Consider the following 26,677-nt stretch of genomic DNA (forward strand, 5'->3'; position numbering starts at 1 on the left):
TGAGAGCTTCACTTCATTCATGAGCAAAAAAAATACCTGCATTTATTTGTTTACCTATTTGTTCTTAACTTAAAAGTTCTTATTCTTTCCTTGGTGCATTAAATCTTCATTTTCATATTCCTTAGTACACCCTTGTGATTTTTCTTAGCATTTAAGTCGTATTTAAGCCCTTGTTGAGGTAAGTTGAGAAATTTAAACTTGTTATTTGAATGTTAAAAGTTTCCTGTGAGCAAAGACTTGAAGGGATTTTGTAAGAGTCTATTGGAGTCGAAATCTAAGTATAACAGTGTTGGAAGCTTGGTTGAAGCTTCAAGTATAGTAAAACTCTCACTCGATTAAGAGTTTGAGGAGAGTGGATGTAGGCAAGGGGTCTCAAAAAACCATAAGACTTGGCTGCACTAAAAGCCAAGCCACGCCATCATTCACAAGTTGCAAAATTCAGCTTGGTTTATTTGTCAACAAAGCTAACTTTGTCTAGTATCCATTATTACTTAGAGTCAATAATAAAAATGCCTACCATGCTTTAACCAATGCAACCACCATTAACAAACTTGGCTTTGGAAAATGATAGATCCGAGTTGAGCTGCAAAATTCAGCCTGGCTTTGGAACTTATTTTTCTAGTGAAAAGATTTACAAAAATACGATTATATGGTCAATGATGTTATAATGTTATCAAGTTTTATGATTTTTTAATATTAATTAAATCAAATTTTGAGCTTAAATTAGTTTGGTCAATGACTTTTTAATATTATTCAACTAATAGTTTTGTAATACAAATTAAATTGGTTTTATTTGCTGTTTATAGATATATTTTTAAATCTATTTATGTTTTCTTTTGTTTTTATTAGCTTTCTAATACAATTTTTATTTATTTTTTTAAAAATGTTCTTCATTTTTTAAAATTGAAAATAAAGAATAATGACCCAAAACAAGTTTTTTTATTTTTAAATAGAAAATTCTTTTTAAATCATAGTAAATCGGTCTCAAAGTTTCTTGATTTAATTTATTTTTAAACCAGGACTTTAAATAATAATTATTAAAAAAAAAAAAAAAACCTGAGATTGAATGAAAATGTGGTCAGTATAAGAAACAAACACAAATTTTGTACCGTTTTGCAGTCATATTACTGGATGGTGGCCAGAGGAAGCCATCGATGGACTTCCAAATTCCGACTACCAAATCAATGCGAGTTAGGAAGCAACTGGTCTCACGTATTAACAGGGTCGGCGAACCTTGCGTGGACGTAGAGTATAGCTTTTCCTAGTTTCTAAGAGCGACCCAAGCTGTTCCTTCATTCTCTCTCTGTCTTCTAATTCTGTCAACCTAGTCAGAGCCTCAAGCATCTTTTTTTCTGCAACTCTCACCTTCATTCTCTCCTCCTCCAGCTCCACCCTCCCATCTCTGATTTCCCGTTCCATCTCTTCCACCATGGCTAATAGGCGAGCAAATGTGCCTAATGTCGTTTCGGTCTTGAGGCGCTTCACATACTCCACCATTGGATTGCACATTTGTTGAGCCAACTGCTGCATCAGGTCTTCCACACCACTCTCCACTGCGTTAAGGGCAGCATCCACTTGTCTGAGCGTGATTTGGAAGACATTCAACACGAAGAGAAGGGTTTCCTGGTTTTGACAGGAATGGTGAATGGCAGCAATATACGAAATGGCTTTCTGAAAGGATTTGTGGAGGGACCTCCTGTGGTCGGCCAGTGTCTGGCGGATGTCACCGTGGTGGGAGTTGACTTGAGTCTCGATTTGTCTAAGGAGGCGGACTAGTTGAGTTATTTCCAGTCGCTGCTTCTCTTTCTGTTCTTTGGCTGCAATGGTGGCCTTGGTAGCATAGCTTTCTTCCTGCAGGATCAGAAAACTGGGTTACTGTTCACGCAAAGGATAGGCAAGTGGAGCTGGACAGCTGGTGCATAATGCCCATAGGTCATCTTGAAGTCACCAAATGTTTCATTTTCCCCCTGGTCACACAGGATTCAAGTGTGGATGACATTATACTCCGGCCAAGCAAAGTGGTAAAGCAGAGAGGCCCACAGGGCCACGGCATATCAACGGGGGTGGCCCATTCCAAATGTTTGAAGTGGGAAGGAATTGAATAAAAACAAAGAAGTGGAAGAAAACGGAAGGTGAAATCTTCCTTTCTTTCAAAAATTGAAAACCTCACATAAGATTGAGTTCATCTGATCATCAATCACAAAACCTTGTACATTTTTCAAGATTTCAAATTTTACCTCCAATTTACGAATCTGATAATTCCGATGACCTCCATCGCTGGCAGACGGCGATCTAGTCAGATGTCCGGCTGCAACTCCATCGCTCCAGCATCCCTGCCGGAAACTTAACCAGAATTGGAAGCACATCTCAAAATCGTAGGTTTTGAAAAACAGAGAGATACGCATACGTGATCAAACGAATCAGCCTTCGTGAGAATGGTGATGAATCTTCCCTCTTCAGCCATTTCGGCCGTCTTCAAACCGACAAGCCTCATCAAAGGAACGGACAGAGACGTGAATACTTCTTCGACCTGCAAAAATTGGAGATAGAGCCAAACAGCTCTGAAAGTGATCACAATGGAGCTTGCAATTTGCGAGAAAACATATATCTATGTGAGTGTACCTGGAGCAGACTCATTTGGATTTGAGATTTGAGCTGAAGAAATGTTGATTTCATTGCTTGGTGGCGAGAGACAATGCGTTTGAACTTAGATCGAAACCCTGGCATCGGAATCTCAGATCTCACACCACGCACCATTTCTCCGTTTCTCAGCCGGAGTGTTTCAAAAATGGAGATGGAGGGTTTTTGAGAGCGGGAAGCGAGTGGAAGTGGACTTGTGTCGTGGTTTTATTTTTTAAAGCTGAATATCTGGGCCAAACAAACCCCCCACCTTCCCTCCATGGCTCCATGATCGCAATCTCGGGCCAGCTCCAATTTTCAGGCCCCGGTCAAAAATTAATTATTTAATTAAAAATATGAAAAGTTAATGTTGATAAGTTCACTAGTACTGGTCTGATACATATTAAAATATGTATATTTTATTAATAAAATGAAAATTATATGAGATGCATGGTTTAAGGAAGTTGAATTATTTTTAATTTTATTTTCTTAAATCAAACATAGTCTTAAATAATTATTTAGAATGAGTTTGGGAAACTAAAAGCTAAACTAATTTTAAGAGAATAGCTTATGATTTTATATATATAGTTAAAATGAAATTCCCTTTTGCATAAACCATTCTCTATCAAATCCAACTACAAAAGAAAAAATAATGAGAAAGCTTAAAATTGTGTTAGACTAATTGTAAAAATTAATAAAATAAAATTTTACTTAGAATGTGTTTAAGATTGATTTTAGAAAATATTTATAATATTTATAATATTTAAATAATAAAATTTTTTAAGTATTAAAAATATTTTTTAAAATCACTATCAAAATTAAAAAAATAAAATAAAAAACAAAAAATAAAGATAAAAAAAGAAAGAGAGATATTTCCCACAAGAATAAAACGACGGGATGATGGTGGGAGGAGAAAAACCTAGAGGAATCTTTCTCAGTGGCCATCTTTGTACCCATATCTAAAATCTAAAATATCTTTTATTTCCTCCAAACCCTTCAACCTCACTTTTCTTGGCTTCACATTTGATATTTTTCTCTCACACATTCTCCAAGTCTCCAATATTATTATTTACCATATCACACCCACTTCCCCACTCATCATCATCACCATCCCTAATGGAAGACTCTCTACGCAAAGCCCTATCCGAGCAACAAGCCGCCGTCGACGCCCAAGGCGGCGCCGTCAGGGAGCTCAAGGCCTCCGGCGCTCCCAAGGATGCGATCGACGCCGCCGTCCAAGAGCTCAACGCCTTGAAGCTTGAGAAGGCTTCAATTGAGAAGCAGCTGCAAGCCGCCCTCACTAACGGCAACGATAACGCGCTCAGTAGGGATGCCTTCCGCCAGGCCCTGGTCAACACCCTTGAGAGGCGCCTCTTTTACATACCCTCCTTCAAGATCTATCGTGGGGTCGCCGGCCTTTACGACTATGGCCCTCCCGGTTGCGCCGTCAAGTCCAATGTTCTCGCCTTCTGGCGTCAGGTAATTTTTCTTTGATTTCTATTACTATTTTGGAAAGAAAAACATGCTCCTTTTTAGGTTCAAGCTGTAAAATGAACTTGGTCAGCTTTAATTATATAGTGAAAAGCTATAGCAAAAGGGCAAATAATTTGGGAAATGGGGCAAATTCTTGTGGTGACTCTCGGTGTGGGTGCTGGGCGCGGCGGCGGGGGTGGTTGTTTAGTCTGTGTATGTCATAATCCCACGAGGGAAACGTAAGTAGAATGGATTCTTGGATGGAGTACAGATGTGGACATTCTATGAACGAGTTCTTGTTCTTGTTTTGGTGTTTCTAAGGGCTAATATTCTTTGATGTTTTAGAAGCTGTTTGGATTGCAAAATATTCCTTTTAATTTTACCTTTGCTAGCAACATCCTGGTTGTTAAGGCATTGGCAGAAAGCTTTAAAGCTGAAAGTGAATGCGCATACTCCACTCACCATTGTAACTAAAGCTTTAGTTATCGTGAATTTTTAAGTTAACCCCCTATGCAATGCGTGTGCGCGTGAGCATGCACATGGGAGTCTGTGTGCATTTTTTGTAACTGATCCCCTCTTTTATATTGTTTCAGCATTTTGTTCTGGAGGAGAATATGTTGGAAGTTGATTGCCCATGTGTGACACCAGAAATTGTATTGAAGGCATCGGGTCATGTTGATAAGTTCACTGATCTTATGGTGAAGGATGAAAAAACGGGTACCTGTTACCGTGCTGATCACTTGCTCAAGGATTTCTGCAAAGAGAAGCTTGAGAAGGACCTTACTATCAGTGGGGAGAAGGCAGCAGAATTGAAACATATTCTGGCTGTTCTGGATGATCTTTCTGCTGAGGAATTGGGTGGCAAGATCAAGGAATATGGTATAACTGCCCCAGATACAAAAAACCCGCTTTCTGCTCCTTATCCATTCAATTTGATGTTCCAGACCTCAATCGGCCCATCTGGCTTGAGCCCAGGGTAAATATATGATTCCAATTCAAACAAATTTACCTATTTCGTGATAAACTCATATGCGATTTATTCTGCAACCAGCCTCTGTTTATTGTCACTTGTTTTATCTTCATAGGTGTGCAGCCTTATATTATCCTGTCTTTTTTCTTATATACAATCTACTGTAGGTATATGCGGCCAGAGACAGCACAGGGCATTTTTGTAAACTTCAAGGATCTGTATTACTATAATGGGAACAAGCTCCCTTTTGCTGCAGCTCAAATTGGTCAGGCTTTTAGAAATGAGGTTCCAAATCCTTCCACTTCCTACCTTACTGCAGAGTGTGTGCATCCATATCCATCTGTGTTTGTGGGCTTAGGTGGAAATTGTTTAATCCAGGGAATGTGATTATTTGCTGATGGTTTTGATGATGCCAATTTGTGTATTTGACCAACATTACTGACTCCTGATTTGATCAACTCATTGCTTGATTTACTACATTATATTATTATTTATATTAGAATATCTTCTTTTCTCTTTTCTTTTCAATGTTTTCTTATAGTAGTACTAGTAATAGTGGTAGGAGTGATCTCCTTGTCCTTTTTTTTTCCTCCATTCATATCATTAACTTCCTAGTTTATGAATGAATACTCCATCTCAATGATGCCTATTCTACATGATATCTAAAACATGCTTTGCACTGTGATGGTGAGTTGAACCTGAACATGGCATTATCCATTTATGAATGCAGATATCTCCACGCCAAGGTCTCTTAAGAGTTCGTGAATTTACTCTGGCTGAGATTGAGCACTTTGTGGATCCTGATGACAAGTCTCACCCAAAATTTTCTGAAGTTGCAAATTTGGAGTTCTTGATGTTTCCAAGGGGGGAGCAGGTTTCTGGACAATCAGCAAAGAGAACGGTCCTTGGTGAAGCAGTTTCAAAGGTTGGTTTGACTTCTGTCCATTTTAGATTTTGGAAAGTTGTTATACCTTTGGTCCTTTAAAAAAAATGTTTTGGTTGTATGCTGATGTTCAGGGCATTGTCAACAATGAAACACTTGGCTATTTCATAGGGAGGGTGTATCTGTTCCTAACAGGCCTTGGTATCGACAAGGAGCGCCTACGTTTCCGCCAGCATCTTGCAAATGAGATGGCTCACTATGCTGCAGACTGTTGGGATGCTGAGATTGAGTGCTCTTATGGATGGATTGAGTGCGTTGGTATTGCTGATAGATCTGCATATGATTTGCGTGCACACACGGTGAGTGATGAATTAAAATTGTTGGAGAAATATTTGGAGTTAGATGGCACTTAACATTGAAAAAATCATATGTTTCTTCTATTATGGTGTTCAGAAGCTTCTTTCATCTTCTTTGTGGTGTGTTCTATTTATGTGAGGTAGAATATGCTACCAATATGGTGGAATTTTGTTGTCATAATAATCATATTTTTGGAATATGACAGCAGCATTTCATTTTCAGAATAAACCATATTTCTGCTTTGTTACAAGAAAAGCTGATGAAGCAAAAGAAAATAATGTCTCTGGTGTTTTATGCTTAAAGGTTGCCAGGAAAAATTGGGATACCAGGCATATCCCTTCTTGTTGTCCTGGGTTGCAAACAAGTGTACAGAATTACTCATGTAGAGTTTCACTTTGTGTAGGATAAAAGCGGTGTTCCCCTTGTGGCACATGAAAAATTTGCAGAACCTAGAGAAGTGGAGGTTAGCCTTTCTTTCACTCTCATAGTCAGTTAAGGTTTTATATAGTTTCTATGTCTCATTTGTCTTATATCATTTCAGAAACTTATTATAGCCCCAGTGAAAAAGGAGCTGGGGCTTGCATTCAAGGGAAACCAAAAAATGATTGTGGAAGCGTTGGAGGTAAGTATTGACTAATTTTTATGTGGTAAATAAATCTTGGTCCTAGAGTTTTGCATGCGTCCTTGTTATTCAGCTTGTCATTAGGGGGTGTCTTTTTAACTGTTGAGGATTGGACAATCTACTGCTTAAGGATGGATTTGTTTTCTTCTAATGTCCAGAGCAATAATTTTTCTACACTAAATATGTTATAAGATTGATGGGTATGTGATGTGAGAGGAGGGGCGGGTGGAGATTTTGAGAGGCGGTACTTTGCCAATCAACTCTTACCAAAATTCCTGTTTATGTGCAGGCTATGAGTGAAAAAGAAGCAATGGAAATGAAAGCCACATTGGAATCCACGGGAGAGGTAGGGTTCCATGTCTGCACTCTTGGGAAAGATGTCACTATAACGAAGAAAATGCTGTCGATCTCCAAGGAGAAAAAGAAGGAACATCAAAGGGTTTTCACACCTTCAGTTATTGAACCATCGTTTGGAATCGGGCGAATAATCTACTGTCTTTATGAGCATTCCTTCTACACGAGGCCTAGTAAGGCTGGGGATGAACAGTTGAATGTATTCCGCTTCCCTCCCCTTGTTGCACCTATCAAATGCACTGTATTCCCGCTGGTGCAAAATCAGCAATACGAGGCAGTTGCCAAAAGCATTGCTAAGTCTTTGACTGCTGCAGGGATCTCATACAAGATTGATATAACAGGTACTCAGTTAAGAATCATGAATGCGCATCATCTGTGGTTGTGTTTTTTCTGCATGTATCATGGTCCAAGCAATTATGGACATACTTGAGGGACAGCTTAAGCAGTTTGTTTGCCACTGCATAACCTGATCATTGGAATGATCAAGGTTGGATAGGATTAGAATATAGGGTATAATCCAAGCTGAGGTTTGCTGGGTTTGGATTCACTGTTGTGAAGCCTCGGGTGATTTGTGCTTGAGATCACACATGCGCACACAGAGGCATTCATGACATACACTTGATGGACTAATTAACCTGGATGGCATATTATTTCACAGTTTAGGTTTCTAGATCTGTACCTGTTCAGGCTGTGATCTGTTGAAATGTGATTGGTGATGATGAAGTGGGCACCCCACAGTATCGACCCATTGCTTAACTGTGGACTTTTTTTTTTCATTTTTTTTTTTCAGGTACATCAATAGGGAAGAGGTATGCAAGAACAGATGAACTTGGGGTACCCCTTGCCATCACAGTGGATTCTACATCCTCAGTGACAATCAGGGAGAGAGATAGCAAGGATCAGATTCGTGTTAGTGTGGAGGAGGTGGCATCTGTAGTCAAGGAGGTGACTGATGGTCAGAGCACATGGGCTGATGTACTATGGAGATACCCTACTCATTCATCTGCGTCTGTGGATGAGTGAAGAGAAGGTTCTAGTCCTCATGAGTACTTTGGGTAAAGTTGCATTGTGATAACAGAATTTTTCTATACATTTATGATGTTACACTGTTATCTCAGCCTTCGCAAGCAAGCGGGCATGAGCAAAAAGTTGTGATTTTCGTTGCGTTGAAAACCTTATATTACTCTCACGCCATAGGTCAGCTATCCTATAATTTTGAAATTTCAAGTTGGGTCCTAATCTTCTCTCCACATTGATTCAATGGGTTGCAATTTGTGCTTGAGATAATCGATCTTTCCTCAGGGTTGTTGGATTGTGTGCCTTACATGCTTGCCACTTGTAGGTTCATTGGAAAATGCTCTACTGTATAACAAGTGTTCCATTTAATTTCTTGTTCCCATGTCTAGTAGATAAATTGATGTAATGTTCTGATGCTGTTTGGGTTTGGTTGCTTGCAAGTACCCAACCTAAATTCCACATGATGAAGATAGAACTTGTACAGGACATCCATATTGGGAATACTACGTGCCATTTAACACTTTGAACACCAATAATATAAGAGTCTCCGAAAGTAAATAATAAAAAAGCCTACCTATTAAAACACTGAAACGCTTCTCTCCTCTGGAGCGCGGACATGGATTGTTTACCAATGGGGAATACGTTAAGTTTAGAATGGCAAGTGATCAGCTCCACCGGAGATACAGCTAGATGCAGCTGCTGCTGCGGCTGCTGCGGCGTTGCTGCGCTCGGAGTGGCAGAGTTGGCGAAGCCTGGTGGGTACGTACCAGATAGCAAGCCGGGGATGGGCATTGAAGATGGCATCGATGTCCCAACCTTGGCGAGCAGCAAGGGCGACAAGAGGCTTGTAACAGGCCTGCCTCCAAGCCCCAACGTTCTCTCCTCTCTCCTTGAAAGCTCTCCTTAAGGCATTGGAAGCCTCCTCATCAAGACAATGCAGAGCATAGCAATGTACGTAGTGTCGCATCTTGGGTTTGTTGATGTAGCTTGCTCCCGCCTTCTTCGCGTATCTAAACACCTGGTTCGTCACCTGTCCATGATGGAATGTGATTCATCAACAGCCTTTTTTTTTTCTTTTCTTTTTTCGTTGTTTGTTTTTTGAGGGGTGTTTTGTATTGGATTGGTTTTGGTTCGGTTTGGTTTGGTTGGGGTGAATGCAAAGGAGGAGTTACAAGACTCATGCGACTCCCCCACCGTACAAGCAGAGAGGAGATAGGGAAGGACGCGAATCATAACTTTAGCCTGCGTTGTCTGTGGAGACAGCTGGTTCAAACCGTACCTAAAATCTATGGAAATGGGGGTGGGGTCATCATAAGCTGAGTCACGAGTTACCACTCATGCAACACTTGGGCTTTGGTTTTATCTCTCCTTGTTTTTTTCCTAAGTGAAAACAACAACAAAAAATGAAGAGAAGAGGACATCAATTCACATCAACCACATTCTTTGTGTATTTTCTGACAATAACGTAGTGTTAAAAGCGAAGGGTTACATGACATTTTTGTACTTGCAAAAGGCATGGGAAAGAAGAGAAGATTAGTTATCAAAACAATCCATGAAAGAAGAAATTATCATGTGAGTTCCTTTCTGATTGCACATATCTCTGTAATTAAGCATCGCCATAGCCTAGAAAATGAGAGTTAGAAGAAAAAAAAATCTCTTAATACCTTAGTAGGGCACTTCTCCCCGCGCTCTTTGGCAATGTTCTGAACCTGGATCAAGAAATCACGGCATTGCTCGTAGAGATGGAAGAGGTAATCTAGCCCATTCTTCTTACCACGAGCAACCTCTCCTGGCTCCGTCACTATGAATGGATGCTCCCTCTGCCTCTCGCTTCCACGCTCACCGCTACCCTTGTCATCGTCTTCATCCCCACCTTCGTTGTCATCTTCGTTCATGTTATCATCCGCCGACCCCATTCTGGTCTTCCCCTTCTTTCTCCGCTGCTGCTTCTTCCTCTCTCCGGCCACCACCACCTCCCACGTTCCCACTCCCCCGCTTCCCCCTGCTTCCTTCTCTTGCTGTACTGGCTCCTCCGACAGTCCTGCTTATGTATGTTCATCATTATTATCACACCACTCACAAATGAAACTGCTCATCATCACACCAATCACACGTGAAACTGTCCGTGCACAATAATTGATTATTGATGATAACATTGAGAGGTTCAACTAAGAATAAGATGGTAACGCACCTTCTTGGGATAGTGCGTCGATAGCGTTGGCTGTGTCGGCAGAGAGGAGGTGGCGCCGGCGTGACTCTTCTTCATCCAGGCGTCGCCTCTCGGCTCTAACGGCGGCTTTAATACCGTATCTCTCACCGACGAGGAGGTCCCACCGGAAAATCTGACAAAGGCTGTTCATCATGTCGTCCAGCTCCTCGTCCTTCATGTCCAGAAGCGTACTCACCGTGAACCCCAGCTCAGCTATCTTGGCCGCTGTGTAGTATCTGACACCGTACTCTTGAAACAAATCCTCCAGACCTCCCAGCTCCCTCGGCCGGATTGCGTACGCCGCAGCCACTGGTGCTGGTGCTGCTGCTCCTGGTGGGGGTGGTGCTACCGCTTCCAGCAGCCGGTTCGGCGGTGCCACCGCCCCTCTTGGGTCCCACTTGAATAAACTGGCCGTGAAAGCGTCGGGATCCATCCTGCTGATTGCCTCTCTATCTCTTTCTTTCTCTAACAAGACACACACAGAGGAGTGAGGAGTGATACAGAGATGATGACACCACTGTAATTGGAGCTGGCGGGCTGTTGCACCCTATAAGAGTATGTGTGGGTGATGGGTTCCGAAATTGCCCCTTGCTATCCCTCATAAAATCACGTACTATTGCTTTTCCACTCTGATCACCAGTACGATCCCTGCTCTTGTATCCATCTTGACCGTGTAATTCATTGGGTTTATTGGGAAACTAATTCTTTGTCTTTCTTCTTCTGTTCCAACTCCCCCACTTGAATCCCAACCCCTTTTCGCTCCCATCTCCTCCCCTCTACCCACTCCTCTCACTTCCACTCCTCCACTCACATCTTGCCATCTCACCTCCCATTCTCCTTTCTCTACTCAAGAATAACCGGATTTGACCCTCTGATGGAAGATTCCGAGCCACTTCATTCCAAGTTTGATGCAACTGCGAGTGGCAGATCATGTCCCATCTACTTTCTGGTTTCCCACGTTCGGTTCTAACTCCTAACTTGGTTGGCGTTGCCCGGTCTGCTTTCTTTAGGCGGTTCAGTGTTCCTGAGCCTTCAAGTACCAAAATGCCCTCGTCTTCTACCAGTTGCTTTCCCTGGTGTTCTTTTCTCAAAAAATAATCTAACTTATCTAATTACCCAATGGGCTGTAAGAGTGAATCTACCAGGTCCTTGTGATTGGATGTGACTGGATTAGTTATAGTAATTAGCTCTTGGGGGTTGGGCTGCTAATAGCAATGCAGACATGTATCTTGATTGATGGAGAGTTGAGTGTTGGAATGTTGAAACATAATCAGCTTTTCATCAGCCTTTGGTGCTTAATTTTAAGGACTAAATCTCAGTGCAGCTTTAACGCCTAGGGTGTTTGTTGTGTGCCATCTTTACACGACACTTTTGGAAGATGAGTTTTCACACGACAGTCACTATTTCTTTTGCTATTGCTATTGTTCCCCACGGGACGCAAGTCCATAACAAAAGTCTCATCTGAGATTTGGTTTGATTCACTTTCAAAGAGCTTTAGTGAAGGAGGTGGGTGGAGAGAGACTGAGAGACATATAAGAGTGATGTAGAGGTAGAGTGAGAGACTGAAAAGGGTTGAATGTGTAAGGCTTTAATAAAAGCAAGATTAATGGAAAGAGGACGATGGGGAGGGGGTAGGAGGGTAAATTGAAGATGGGGAAAGAGAGAGAATTAAGTAATAGTATTCCTTGGCAATGTGAATACAAAGGAAGTACAGAGACCGTCAGGTGTTTCAGCTGAGTCAGTTGCCTAAGAGCTCTCCCTCTCTCTGAAAGGCTGGTTTCTGTACTTTCAATGAAAACTCCTTTCTCCCCTTCACCACCATCACCACCGTCACCATCACTGATCACCATCACCTCCTCCTACTCGTTAATTAATTAATTACATGCTAGATTTCTTTGATTGTGGTGCCACAATCAGGTGCTTCTGGGCCTACCATCCCCTTTCTCTTGTCATTCTAATCAATGCTTGTTGGGCGTTGCAGGCCCGTATTCCTCTCCCACATGTCATGATTTCAGTGGGACTACTGACATGGTGATCCAAGAGAGAGGTTGGAGTTGATACTCCCTTAATGAATGAGTGAATGATGGCGTCTTCAAAAAATCTCCAACCTCCACTCTCCACTCTCCAGCCCCTTTGAGAGTCATATTTTATAATTTTAATGGCATGTGTTAGGTCAACCCGTGGGTAGCATCCAGGCCTCCCAATCGCCACATGACACGTCATCCAACGTCCTCCTATTGTACCGACATCCATGGCATTTTGGTCATGAGAACTTGCATTTCATCCGCTGAGGCCTGGCCGATCCACAAGGCATTTGGAACACTCTCCCAATTCCGGTGAACGAAGATATTGTAATTGGGTTTTGTCTTTTTTACTTTTTATTATAAAAGAAATGAATGTTAAAATTTGGAGTTTTATCGAACATATGGAATACAATAATAAGAACTTATTTACCATCGTCATGCGGCGACTCAAGTTTAAAGGTTGACACTTGGACATCGGGGCAAAGTGAAGAGTGGAAGATTATGGAGGCCAGAAGGCTATGCTCTCGAGCAGGGCGGTGGCGTCAGATGCACCCCGCCGCACCCATCTTCCCTGCTAATTCCTACTTGGTCCACCCCACAAATTCACTCAATTCTTCACCCTCCTCTACAATCCCAGGTCATTACTTCTTCCTTTCGCCTAGCCTCTCTTTTCTCTCTTTGAATTTTGGGTTCATCTCATTCACAACTTTACACATTATAATTCTCAATCTAAATTTCGAAACTCTTCATGCTATAAACGTAATCATGGCATATGTGATTTTATTGAGGATGAACATTAGGTTGTTCACAACCACACTGGGTGTCCCAGACCGGTGTCTTCTTATACTCTTCTTCTTCATTATGCTATGTGTGAAATATCGATTTCCTATACATAGGTTTGATTTTGATGCATTTTTTGTTTTTGTAAAATCATATTAAAAAAGGCCTTTCTATGAAAGGCTCCTCTCGACCACAAAATTATTCCCCTGTCCTGGAATTCTTTCAGATCATCAAAAGCTGAACTGTATTCTTGAAGCCTGCAAGTTCTCCTCAGATTTCAGAACTGCATTTCAGAGCCACGCTAAAATCATAAAATTTGGATATGGTACGTACCCATCCCTTATAACCTCTCTCGTATCAACATATGCGCATTGTGATTGCCTGGATCTTGCTCATCAACTTCTTGATGAAATGCCCTATTGGGGTTTTGATTTGATCACTGCAAATTTAATAATAGCAAGCTTGATGAAAGTTGGAGAGTTTGACTTTGCCAAGAGGGTATTCCGTAAAATGCTCCGTCGAGATGTGGTTACATGGAACTCAATGATTGGAGGCTGTGTTAGAAATGAACGGTTTGAGGAGGCTCTTAGATTCTTTCGAGAAATGCTGAACTCGAATGTTGAACCGGATGGGTTTACGTTTGCATCCGTTATTAATGGCTGTGCACGACTTGGATCTTCTCATCATGCTGAGTTGGTGCATGGTTTAATGATTGAGAAGAAGATTCAACTGAACTTTATATTGAGTTCGGCATTAATAGATCTGTACTCAAAATGTGGAAGAATCAATACTGCAAAAAAAGTATTTAATAGCATTCAGCATGATGATGTGTCTGTCTGGAATTCAATGATTAATGGCCTAGCAATTCATGGGCTTGCTTTGGATGCAATTGGAGTATTCTCACAAATGGAGATGGAAAGTGTTTCACCTGATTCTATAACCTTCATTGGAATTTTAACAGCATGTAGCCATTGTGGTTTGGTTGAACAAGGTCGCAGGTATTTTGATCTAATGAGAAGGCATTACTCAATTCAGCCACAGCTTGAGCATTATGGAGCCATGGTTGACCTTCTGGGTCGAGCTGGGTTGGTTGAAGAAGCTTATGCAATGATTAAGGCAATGCCAATGGAGCCAGATATTGTTATATGGAGGGCGCTTCTTAGTGCTTGCAGAAATTTCAAGAATCCAGAATTGGGGGAAGTTGCAATTGCAAAAATATCACATCTCAATAGTGGAGATTACATCTTGTTGTCGAATATGTATTGCTCACTAGAGAAATGGGATTCCGCAGAAAGAGTGAGAGAAATGATGAAAAGAGATGGAGTTCGTAAGAATCGTGGTAGAAGTTGGGTTGAGTTGGGTGGTGTCATTCAGCAATTCAAGGCTGGTGATCGATCACATCCTGAAACAGGAGCAATCTACAAAGTGCTGGAAGGATTGATCCGACGCACCAAGTTGGAAGGATTTATGCCAGCTACTGACTTGGTTTTAATGGATGTGTCTGATGAGGAAAGAGAGGAGAACTTGAATTCTCACAGTGAGAAGTTGGCATTGGCTTATGTGATCCTCAAAACCAGTCCTGGAACAGAAATTAGGGTTTCAAAAAATCTCCGCACTTGTCATGACTGTCATTGTTGGATGAAAATACTCTCTAGACTGCTAAGCAGGGTGATAATAGTGAGGGATCGGATCCGTTTTCATCGGTTTGAAGGGGGTTTATGTTCCTGCAGAGACTATTGGTAGTTGGTCCCGGGAATGCTATGTAAAGATGTGGTTTCTTGGAAGTTGGGAATGTGAATGTGCATTAGGAATACCCATGCATTAGGCAATTATGTTCCTTGCTCAGATGGTTAACTCATATATAATTTTAAATGTCCGACTGAGTAGCTTGTTGCTTGGTGTGGAATCAAACTTAGACTTTGTAAGGTTCAATTCAAGTTTGCTTTTGCTCTGGGTTAGAAGCATCTAAATGATTGCTATGCTTTTTGAAGCGCCATTTGTAATGTTGTACAGTTAACAATTTGATAAGGGTCAACACTTTTGGAAGCAAACACATGACAATAATGGAAGAATGAGCTGAATTGGCCTTGGTAAGATGGTCATGTGAAAGGCATTGCCATGCTGGATGGAAGCCACTTATGATGGTACTAATACCCAAACAACCAATAAGATGCATTGGTTTCTGTCATTTGCATATTCACACTTCTAAGAAGTTTGTGTCTGGAATAGCACCTCTGTACGAAGCTCATGTAAATGGCAATGCTGTTGGTGCTGGATGAAAACTTATTATCACTATCCCTGCAACCAAAGAACCCACAAGGTACATGGGTCTCTCTGATTTGCTTGTTCAAACTTCTAAATTTTTTCTGGTTGGAATCACCATTGGAATTATTGCAAAGCACTCTGAATTTTGTATAATCGAACATTTATGGTTTCTGAATGTTCAAATACTGCATTAAATTTGGAACTTATTTATTCTTCCATGTCTTTTCCAAGACAATTTGGGGTTGGAAGAATGAATTTGTTGTCATTTTAGTGATGAGAAACTAAGTTCCTATATGCTATAATTTTTGTTTATTGAGTTCTGATTTTGAGCTGGGAATCATGAATGCTTATTTATGTATTAGCATCCATCAAACTGAAATCTTGACCAGCAAGCCTCAATATATTAAGCTACTACTACAAGTGGTTGTGCTGTTGGGTTCAAGTTCAATCCCTCATGCGAGTATATACATTACCATTCCCTTCCACTTGTTACTTCTTTCTACTTCTCAAACCTGGTGATAGGAGAACAGTTTTTGTTTTATGTATTGTTCCTGAAGGTTCTTGACATTTATTATCTTGACATTTATTTTCTTGGTAATAGTCTAAGGTTTTACTTTTGAATCGCTCCTCGATAAATGACATGGATATATTTTAACCTCCCAGCAATCATGGCAGCTCTGAAGTATCCAACTTGAAAGATCCTGTATGGTGGACACAACCATGAGAGTTTCCCACCCAGTAATCTTAACCCTGCATTGTGTTGATGGGTGTCTGGTTTATTCATGGCTTCATGATCTATCCTCATTGATAACTTGTGCTAAGCATGTCTGCCAGCGAGGATGAGAAGCCACTGGCCTCCCCTGAGGTGGACCTGTCCAGCAGTGAGCCCAGAATAACTATGTCAGTTAAGACATTGGGGGAACTGGTTCTATCCAAAATGGGACTGAAAAGGACATCAAGTTTTCCAACAGTGTTGACCATACGTCCCTTTGCGATCTGCAGGACAATCCAATTTGATGTACAAATGGTGAATTTGTTTTAATTCCCTTGCTGAATTCTAGCGACTTTGGTGGGTTGTTTCTATCCTTGCACAGTTTGTACTTTGACTTTTTTCTTGGATTTGTGAAGGCCCACCCACGTACAACTTGGAGGTTCTCTCAGATTCTTGGATGAAAGCACCTCATTGGCTGGTAGAAAATTGGGGCTTGTTGGATCTGAAAACTTTTCCTCTTTGGAAAAAAGATCCAACACTCGCGCAAAACTTCTTCCAGTGCTGAAGGCTTAGCCATATAAGCGAAGACTTTTGTTTTATCTGGCTTGGGAACTGTGTAAGCCTTTGATGAGGCTTGACCGTAGTCAGTCTTTTGTAGTCTGTTTGTTCAACTGTTTTCATTTATATCACGTGTATTCTGGAAAAATACATCAGTGAATACTTCCTAATGTGAGTGCGCATTATAATCCCATTATTTTCTTCAATTTCCAAGTAGCGTATAGGGTCACTGGTGTTTTGGTAATGAAATTGGCACTTTGTAGAGACTGGATTATTATTTTCAGGATCTCTGCATCCAGATTGGAGATTGTAGACATCTCTCTTCCGATCTTCCCTGTTCTCCAAGCTTCTCCTCTGCAAATCATGCTGCAACTCAGGATATGTTGGACTAAGGATGTAAGCATACTCCTCGAGAATATCGAACCATGAACGAAGAAAGGCATGAGAGAAAAGCATATTGGCTAGTGATTGTGAGGCCCCAATTCTTGACTGGAAGGGACACCAAAGGCCTCTGCCCTTCCATCCGATAGAGAGGGGGGGCAGAGCTTTTGGTTTTTTCATGTTGTCAAAGAGTTGAACAATGAAAATAGATGGCGAGTGCCTGATCGAATTGATCGGGTCATGTAGGAACAAGGTTCAAGTCTACCGGTCTGTTAGGATGCCTCAGCTGCATACATCACTGCACTTCCACTTGACACCTATCGTAATGATAAACGGCTCGTCTCGCCGTGACCTTCTCTTGAATTCTCAAAACTTCTGTCGCTCCATCCCCGCAGGGGCAGAGAACCCGTCGCTGTCTCGGCTGAGATACTATTCTCAATCAACAAGGGCAAAATGTAATACGTGTTTATGTAGCTATTGGTCAAAAAGCATCCTCTGTAGCTCAGGTAGTGACTACTTTCCAGGAAAGGGGAGCAATGGAATGCACTATTGTGGTAGCTGAAACGGCGGATTCGCCTGCTACATTACAATACCTTGCCCCTTATACAGGAGCAGCTCTGACTGAATATTTTATGTACCATAAACGACACACTTTAAATTCGATCCATAACATCTATGTCAGCTTTTCTGCCTGAATGCATTCAAAACGATTGGCTTTCTAGATGATCCCTCTAGAACAGGGTGATTATAAGAATCTTTCTAGTTACTTCGTTCTCTATTTCTATTTGAGAGAATCCTGAGGAAAAGCATTTTGTCGCCCATTGGTTCTATACCCGATTCATAACTAGAAAGTTTCTCTGGTTCTTTACTAATCGGAGCTAAAACTCCGGAAATCAAAAAATGCAACTCTCTAGTCTTTACTTCAGGCTGTCTGATTCCATTTTTGTTATATTTACTTCAGGTTACCATTCATGAAAGCTGAGAAAATATAAATCCTAATTATCAATTGTTGCATTGATTACTTTCTGTTGTTGTCAGTGAAGACTATGCTGTTTGTTTTGATATGATGAATTTTATAAGTAATATATCCACCTATGATGTGGCTGTTGATGGGTCACAATCATATACCAATTGCACTCAGAGGGGGCTGCTCATTGTTCACGGCAGCAAAGGCCTTGTTACCTTCTTTTAGCAACTAAGAACCATTTGAGTTGTCTTTGTCAGTGCAACATTTAGTAGTGAGCCTGTGCTTTCATAATATTAATTTTGAAATACTTGTCATTTTAACGTTTCTTTGTTTTTTATTTGGAAATGGAAGAGAGAGAAAGAGAGAGAGAGAGAGAGAGATGCCGGTGCTTGTGGAGATGTGTTTTATTTAACCTCATATGCTGATCTGCTTAACATAATTTCTGATATTAAAATAGCAATTCTCAGTACGAAATTTTTTGTTTGTTTGTTTGTTTTTTTCTTTTTTCTTCTTTCTTTTGTTCTTGCTATACCTGTTGCCCTCTGCTGACTGCTGATTCTGGGTATTCACAGGTTAATACCGGTGTCAATTTAGACACAATATGGTGCAAAGCTTCTTCCTTGCCAAGAGAGACACTCTGATTTTGTATCCTTTTTTCTCTCACTCTTCAGTCATTTCGTTAGATGAGTGGGTTTTCAACAGAGAAGCCTGCCTTATAAGAATTGTGACCTGGCATGACAATGGAAAGAACTGGAGGATTAGATGGGCAACAGAAACAGTTTGCTAGCAATTAAGATCCTTTTCCTTTTAGAAAAAATTTGGCAGAACCCTTTTCTAAATTTTCAGGCTCTGATTAGCTGATGAATTCAATACTGCAGCTTTTGAGAATCGATGGAGGGCCTACTAGATGCAGCTCCTTCTATGAGGGAATAATGGTGGCTAAGTTCCACTCAATGTGGGCTTGTGAGGAATTTTATATTTCTATTAAACTTCTGTACCCTTTGTTATGGAAGCAATCGATATGTAATATAGACTATTTTGCTTAGTTTATCATTCAAAGGGGTTTTTTTGGATGAGTTGTACAGTTTTGCTTGATTTTCTGATACCGTGTGTAATTGCTCTGAGTTTTTGGGTTGTTTTAAAGGATCTATTACTCTTCTAACTCAATAGGATTTGGTTGGTAAAGCACATATTAGGGCATGACCTAAAGAGCTAGAGATGGTAATTAACGAAGGCTTTGCTTGAACTGTGTATGTTCTCTTCGCCCCCTTCTTATTTCTTCTTAGTTTTCTGTGCCTGCCTCTACATTGAGAATTGTTAGATTAGAGCCCCTTCCAACTTGACCACTTTGTTCCCTCGTTAGGGTTTTAGAAAATGGAAACCATGACGCTCGGTTTGGATAATAGAAACCACAAGGGAAAGGGGAAAAATTTGTTCCCCCATTAAGGTTTCTGGAAATCAAAAGGCCGAGGTTTGGTTTGGGTTATAGTAACTAGTAATGACAAGGAAACAAAGCTTCTTGCCTTCCAACTCAAAACCCTGAGGCTAGGTTTAGATCATAGAAACTAGAGAAAACTTTGTTCCCTCGTTAGGGTTTCCGGAAATCAAAACCCTAAGGCTTGGTTTGGGTCATAGGAAGTATGGGGGAACAAAAATGTGTCCCCTTCCGACTTGACATTTTGTTCCATCAGGGTTGTTGGAAATTGAAACTCTGGAAAACTTCGGTACCTCGTTAAGGCTTGAGGTGGAAATGACAACTAGTTTGCCCGATTGGCCAATTTTTTACTAAAGTAAATGGTTTTGAAGTCGAGGAAAACTTTGTTCCCTTTGGTTTGGGTGGGGGAACAAAATTTGTCCACTTCTGACTTGACATTTTGTTCCATCAGGGTTGTTGGAAATTGAAACCCTGGAATTGAGTAAAAAGTAAAAATTGGTACCTTCATAAGGTTTGTCGTGGAAATCGCAATTCCCCATTTCTTACTAAGAAATGCATTAATATTTAATTATTTAAGTTATTAAATCAAAATATATTTCTAATTTTAAATAATAATATTAATTACTTCACAAAATATATTTGACATGTTCAATAACTTAAATTAAATTATCAAACCATTGATTTATCAAATGTTTAATGATTTAAAATAACTTTAAATTAAATTATTAATTCATTAGGCTGATTTATCAAAATAATTTTTAATTTTAAATTACTTAACAAAACGTATTTAACATGTTTAATAGTTAAAATTAAATTATCAAGCCATATTAAAATCGATCCTATCAGCCAGAACAATGATGTACACCATTTGTTTGTCGGCAGCTTGTGATGTTAAAAAATTCATTGGCCAAAAAATTTTCATCTAACAAGATTTCAGTAGATTCTTGGCCTTCATACTATATCCCATTCAGCCACCTTTTTGCCTGACTCTACCAAATGGAACATTCATTTCATCAGTGGGGTCCACCCTACACTAAAAAAAGAAATAATAAAAAAAAAGCGCCTAAATAAACTTTGGAAGGGTACAATGGAAAGTAGTATCATTCACATGGTTTCTATTGTAGAAGATTGACAAAATTGAGAAGGATCGGGACATTGGCAACTCTTGCCTTCAAACAAGCAGCACATGAACCCTACATTTTTGTACTCATGACTTGCCTTAGAAGCTGGTAAATGAGGTCCAAGTCCACTAGCCGCTTTATGACGAACCCCCAAACACCTGGGAAGGATGCTACCATGTAAGGGAAAGGATAATGATGAAATATGACATATGGATATGTGCATAAGCGAGATCTTACTCACCCCTGCTAGGATGTCTTTGGAGAGTCTCGGCTTGCTCTCTGCTGCTTTATCTGCAAGTGGTGGTTTCTGGGGGAATTGGCGGATCACCTTTGGTCCTTGATCATTAGCAGGGGCCTCGGTGTTTGTTCCTGCATCTTGTTGGACCTTTTGCTTCTGAAAATTCAGGGCAAACCCGGATCATGGTCAGTGATGCTTTGTAGACACTAGGAAGAAAAAGGGAAATGCAGTTTAAACTGAATCAAGTGAATCAGAAATCAAGTTTTCAGTTAGATTTGGAGGAGCAGGTCATTCTGTCAAATAAGTGGAAGTAAAGTCACATTGAATGAGAGAAAATGACAGATTTTGTTCTTGAAAATGTGGAGTATTGTTCAACCAAATTCGAATATCAAGATTATAGCAAGCAGCATTTTTTACACAAAAGATTAATATCTACATGAAACTATGCCAAATAAATGTGCAAAAGGATTCATCCTTCCAAATTCTACATTATATCCTCAAAAGAGCAAGGGATAAATAAGGTGTTCTTTTTTTAAAACAAATATTATTAATTTTTTTGCCCTTGAGGCCTGGCTCAAGTGGTAAAGCTTGGGAGGATTTGTGGAGGTTCAAGGTTCTAAGTCCCAATGGGTACAAAAATTTACCTATAAAAAAAATAAACAAATAAATAAATAATGGGGAATCCACCTTGGTAGTGAGACACTTATCCCAACTACTGAAAAAGCAAACCTTGGTGATATGGGCTCAGACCTCTACCCTACACTACTTATAAACAAGGAAGGCTCAAATTCGGAACCTTGTTCATTGACAGAAGCCATCAGCATTGAGCCACATACCCCATGAGGCAACAAATAACTGATAGGTCAGAAAAAAGGAAAAAAAAAAAGAAAAATGAGCAAACCCTTGAACACAAGGACAATTGAGATACCTCATAGTGAAAAGAAATAAAATAAACTAAAGAGAATACATAAATAAGATGTGAACTCAATAATGACAATTTAATATGATGAGGACATTGGCGCACTGGCATGCTCAAAGAAGAAGCGGTCAAGATGAGAGCAATAGGGGATTGGATAGCCTTTACCTAATATATCACTCTCACTCTTGATTGGTGCCAGGCCCTAACATTCTATCATGACAGTTTAAGACTACAAAGCTTTATTACAACTCATAAATTTCACTTTACAATAAGATTACTTCCTCTCTTACATTTTAGTTAGTTGAAACAATAAAATTACTTTCTCTCTGGCATTTAGTTACTTGAGACTTGAACATAAGCTATATACCCAAAGAAATTGCTACATGAAGTCAGATTAATCCTGAAAAGTTGTGTGCAGATTAATCCTCAAAAGTCGCTTCTTTTGAAATTGCTACATTAAGTCAGGCTAATCCTAAAACATTGTGCTCTTTTGAAATTATGTTGATCTAAATTAATGTACACTAAATCTTATCAAAGCATTGAAAGATGAACTAAATACATTTAGAAAGAATCAAAGAATTGCAAGAGGAACATATGAATGGTAATCCAATGACCATTTTTTTTCTAATAGTCAAATGGTAATCCAATGAAAAATGAACCCATTTTTCCAAATAATAAGTGCATATTTACCTTCTTTAGTCGTTCTTCTATAGAACTCAAGGCACGAGACTTGTCAACTTTAGAGAGGTAGAAGTCACGCTCCCGCTTAGCAGCAGAAAGTTCCAAAGCTAGTTTCTGCTCTCGAATGGCATTCTTGTAAGCTGCAAAAGGAAAACTTCAACTTAGAAATGGAATTGATTATTTGAAGTACCATGACACATAATGCAAGTACAATTGAGGAGTTATATACCAATCTCTTCTGTAAGATCGTCCCACTTGAATTTGCTCAAGTACTTGATATTCCAAAGGTCATAATAGAATGATGATCTCTTCCTCCCACCTAGACATGAACAAATCACATGAAGCATGAAAACTCAACAATCTGCTAAGATATAAATAAGTCAAAGGTGTTCAAGGAGGCATGCTGTTTGCCAAAAACTAAAAGTACTTGATAAGCAAACTAAATGTTCAACCATTTCAAAAGGCATGTTAAGAAGCACACATCAGAACAACATGACATTTTGATAGATAATAAATACAAAGAATCAATTTTGGTTGTTGAGTACGATCAACAATTTTCTGTTTTCCTCATACAATAATTGAATATTAAATCCATTCTGCATTAGCATAGAGTTTGGAGCATCGACAATCTTAAATATAGTTCATAGATATAGACTCTTTAACTGAACGAGAGATGAAAGAAAGAAAATGTTTCAATTAAAATTCATACCTATTTGTTCACCATTTAACATCTTGGCCACCCTCTTAGCAACAGTTTTCTTGGTAAATTCAACCCACCTGCATACCTCAAAGACTATCTCATGATTATATATTGGCAATTACTGAAAAAAACATCTTTTAAAAGACAAAACAAAGGATCAAATATGATGTAGCCTCTGCTAATGTCCTTCAAAATAAGAAAAATAGGTAGTAGCATTCAATTGAACATGCAATAAAATAACATGTTGAATCAGTCATACCCTTCTGAAAATACTTGTCCTCGAAACCCACCAGCCCGTTTGCGATGTACTTGAGTTGCAGGGTCTGTAAATTATAAAAAAAAATTGCTTAATTAACACACTAAACAACTTAATACTTACAATATCCTAAAAAGGTCGGTGCTAACATTGTATTATCCTAGGGGTAAAACCACTAAAAATCTTATAAGGAAACAAAAAATAAGAAAGCCAAACAAGTCATATCAAAAGTATAAAAAGTTTAAAACAAAAAAGATAGAAACCAACTGAAACTACTAATTGTTTACCTTCTGGAGCAAGATAAATCCTTTGGATTTCTCCATACTGGGAAAGTATATGACGAAGCTTCACATGATCCATGTGAGGGGGAATCCGACTCAAGTAGCAAACCCCACGCTTATCAGCCTTAGAAGCTTCCTTCAACAACCGCTTCTTTAGTTTATTTTTCCGAATTCTCCCCTTTTCATCATTGCCTTCAGACTCTCCTTCCTCTGAATGAGATGTCCTTTTAATTTCTTGTTCTTCCTCAGCCATTCTACCTAAGAAAAACAATTATGATTCTCCTTGGAAAAATGTAAAACAAACTAAAAAGTACAAGTAAATATAAAAACAACCATACACTTCACCCATAATTTTTCCAAGATATCTATTCAGACTATATGTTTTCCGAATTAAAATTCAAGGAACTTCACAATTCTAGTGTCTACTTGGGAATTGTAGAATTTGTGCTATTTGAGAGCCAAAACAACTCCATACATTTTCAAACAATTTTGTCTTATTTTTAGTTTTCCAAGTTTCTCCTTTTCTTCATCGGCATTTAACTCCTCCCCCTCTAAATGAGTTGTCCTATTAACCTCTTGTCATTTCTCAGCCACACTAGCTAACAAAAAGAGTTACCATTTTTTATTTTCAAATAAATATAAAGAAACAGAAATCATGATAAAAATTACCGCATGGACACATACTCCAATAATTTGCCACTAATTCAAACCATCTAGACTAAAATTTAAGGAAAAGTTAATAATACTAGGATCTGTTTGGAAATTCTGGAATTTGGATTAACCTAGTTCAAAACCAGATTCATGCCTTCTAACTCTGTTCCCTCTTAAGGAGTTGTTCTATAAACCTCTTTAATCTTCCTCGATCATTCTAGCTAATGAAAAAAGCTACTATTGTTCTAAATGAAATGTATACATGAATCACACAGAATACAATGATAAAAATTCTATGCAACCTCCAAATAAAAATACAAAATTCAAGGAAGTCAACAATTCTAGGTTCTTTTTAGAAGTCTATAATCTGGGTTAACTCTGCGCATGCACTTCAAATCAAGGCTTGGAATATTGCAAAGCTTGAAAGCTTTTCAGACTAAATCTATCAATTTCCCAAATTCTGCTTTCATGTAAACTCAACCATTAATTTCAATTTCAAAGAAGCCAATTCATTTAACTTACACACTCAATCTTGTATTCATTTGACCAAGTTAACAATCTCAGGGCCTCCTCGAGGATTCTAGAATCTGGGTTAGCCTAAGACCACCCCAACTCTACACATTCACTTCAGATCAAGACTTGCATACATCAAACAAGTTTCAGACTGTAAAGTATCAAAGAAAAATTATACAGAACTTATGCTTTCATAATTGCTTCAATTAATCTCAATCATATCTGATACACCTCCCAAAATTTCGATTAATTTAATTATTCGGGGGTATGTTTGGGAATTCTAGAATCTGGGCAAGCCTAGTCCGAACCCATCAACTCCATGCATGTGCTTAACAAAAAGAACTAGAATTTTTGCACATGCAAATACTTTTCAGATTAAAGCTATCTACTTTTCAAGCTGTGATTTCATCTAATATCAACAACCAGTTTCAACTTCAAAGAAGTTAAATCATTCAATTTATGCATTCAACACTTGATACCCCCATCTGGGTCATCGAGGACTGGCCTCTTAAAATGGTTCGAAAGGGTCAACGAAACAAGTAGATTGAAGATTCAGATAAGGGTGTGGTCGTGTGGAAACCAGAGATGACTGATGAACAAAGAAAAGAATGAAAAAAGGGAAGGAGAAGAAGGAGTCTACCTGAGGGTGGGCTGTGAAAGAGGGCGGCGGCGGAGCTTGAAGGTGGAGGTGGCTTGGGCTCCGGCGACGGTGAAGTGAGGAGTATGGAGGACGGCGGCCTCCTCAAAGATGTTCTCGTTGGTATGAAAATGGAGGGTCCGGTTCCTCTGTAAAAGGTACTACCCTTTCATACGGTGTGGATTAGCATGTGATAATCATGAGACTAGAAAAGCCATCGCGTAGCCTATGTGGCTTTGACTGGGCCGGGTCGACTGGTAGGATGGGCTCTAATACAAAATAGTGAAATACATAAAAACGGAACTTCTCGGAATTTCATTGAGCTGCTTTGTAGTTTTTTAATAAAAAAAATCTTTGTTAAATTTTTTTGAAAATAAGAGGTTTATATTATATTTAATATAAGTATTACACACATGTACCAAAAAAAAACCATATAAAAATGAAAAGAATATAACCGATGGAATAACAAGAGCGATTAATTAAGGAAATAAAAGAAATTAAAAATTATGAAATAAAGAGCAAGTTTTAAATTATGGAATTTCTGGAAAAAAAAAACAAATTATGACGAGAAAATATTGATAATATGTTTAAAATCCTACCTTCTTGCTACTATTCTTAGGGTTTTTTTTAGATAATTCATTTCTCTTTATTACATCATTTTAATAACTTTAAAAACATTTAAATATATATTAAATTATTAAATAATTTGATGACTTTATATCTAAATATTCAAATATTTATATTTAAATCTAGTTACAATTATTTATTTATTTTAAATATTTAAATATGTAATAAATATGGATCTCACTTTATACTTTGAGGAATCTTATTTTCTCTTGGAATTTTTCATTCTCAAAGACAAACAAATAGAAGTAAATGTGTGTTTGGTATGTAAAATTTTTTTGTGAAATGAAAATGAATTTGATGATCTTATTTGCAGTGTTTGGACTAACTTAGAAATATAAGATTGAAATGATTATTTGTTTATTCCAATGATAGTTGATAATAACAATTATATTTCTACCATTGAAATATATCACAAAAATCCAAAAAA

General features: G+C 39.0%; 5 protein-coding genes across 9 annotated transcripts; 2 read left to right on the forward strand and 3 right to left on the reverse strand.

Annotated features, from left to right (window-relative positions):
• Nucleotides 1-1,039: 1,039 nt before the first annotated feature.
• LOC117905069 lies at nt 1,040-2,901 on the reverse strand. Its single transcript, XM_034817949.1, has 4 exons — nt 2,623-2,901; nt 2,408-2,530; nt 2,238-2,333; nt 1,040-1,851 (listed from the first exon to the last, which is right to left on the reverse strand). The coding sequence occupies exons 1-4, from the start codon at nt 2,755-2,757 to the stop codon at nt 1,216-1,218; spliced, it is 990 nt and encodes a 329-aa protein (XP_034673840.1). The 5' UTR covers nt 2,758-2,901; the 3' UTR covers nt 1,040-1,215.
• A 671-nt stretch (nt 2,902-3,572) lies between these two features.
• LOC117904484 (glycine--tRNA ligase, mitochondrial 1-like) lies at nt 3,573-8,528 on the forward strand. The gene is made up of 9 exons (XM_034817104.1): nt 3,573-4,098; nt 4,686-5,068; nt 5,230-5,347; nt 5,793-5,987; nt 6,080-6,304; nt 6,706-6,765; nt 6,844-6,924; nt 7,214-7,619; nt 8,069-8,528. The coding sequence occupies exons 1-9, from the start codon at nt 3,736-3,738 to the stop codon at nt 8,299-8,301; spliced, it is 2,064 nt and encodes a 687-aa protein (XP_034672995.1). The 5' UTR covers nt 3,573-3,735; the 3' UTR covers nt 8,302-8,528.
• A 210-nt stretch (nt 8,529-8,738) lies between these two features.
• LOC117904485 (floricaula/leafy homolog) lies at nt 8,739-11,191 on the reverse strand. Its single transcript, XM_034817105.1, has 3 exons — nt 10,487-11,191; nt 9,960-10,336; nt 8,739-9,325 (listed from the first exon to the last, which is right to left on the reverse strand). The coding sequence occupies exons 1-3, from the start codon at nt 10,935-10,937 to the stop codon at nt 8,945-8,947; spliced, it is 1,209 nt and encodes a 402-aa protein (XP_034672996.1). The 5' UTR covers nt 10,938-11,191; the 3' UTR covers nt 8,739-8,944.
• A 1,239-nt stretch (nt 11,192-12,430) lies between these two features.
• On the forward strand, nt 12,431-19,286 carry LOC117905140 (pentatricopeptide repeat-containing protein At5g50990). 5 transcript variants are annotated; one of them, XM_034818052.1, is made up of 4 exons: nt 12,431-13,165; nt 13,535-15,628; nt 16,237-17,239; nt 18,764-19,286. In XM_034818052.1, exons 1-2 carry the CDS (start codon nt 12,901-12,903, stop codon nt 15,049-15,051), a joined length of 1,782 nt encoding a protein of 593 aa, XP_034673943.1. In that variant the 5' UTR covers nt 12,431-12,900; the 3' UTR covers nt 15,052-15,628; nt 16,237-17,239; nt 18,764-19,286. The 5 variants fall into 5 exon arrangements, with proteins under 5 accessions (XP_034673943.1, XP_034673944.1, XP_034673947.1 ...); XM_034818053.1 differs by having other exon boundaries at nt 16,237-16,901; XM_034818056.1 differs by lacking the exon at nt 18,764-19,286 and having other exon boundaries at nt 13,535-13,633; nt 13,766-15,628; nt 16,237-16,654.
• Nucleotides 19,287-20,587: 1,301 nt separating this feature from the next.
• LOC117934492 (pre-rRNA-processing protein ESF2) lies at nt 20,588-25,778 on the reverse strand. The gene is made up of 8 exons (XM_034856200.1): nt 25,627-25,778; nt 23,829-24,076; nt 23,545-23,608; nt 23,295-23,362; nt 22,815-22,904; nt 22,595-22,725; nt 20,989-21,141; nt 20,588-20,905 (listed from the first exon to the last, which is right to left on the reverse strand). Exons 2-8 carry the CDS (start codon nt 24,073-24,075, stop codon nt 20,885-20,887), a joined length of 774 nt encoding a protein of 257 aa, XP_034712091.1. The 5' UTR covers nt 24,076; nt 25,627-25,778; the 3' UTR covers nt 20,588-20,884.
• Between the last annotated feature and the right edge of the window lie 899 nt (nt 25,779-26,677).

Source organism: Vitis riparia, chromosome 17, assembly GCF_004353265.1.
Source record: "Vitis riparia cultivar Riparia Gloire de Montpellier isolate 1030 chromosome 17, EGFV_Vit.rip_1.0, whole genome shotgun sequence".
NCBI lineage: Eukaryota > Viridiplantae > Streptophyta > Magnoliopsida > Vitales > Vitaceae > Vitis > Vitis riparia.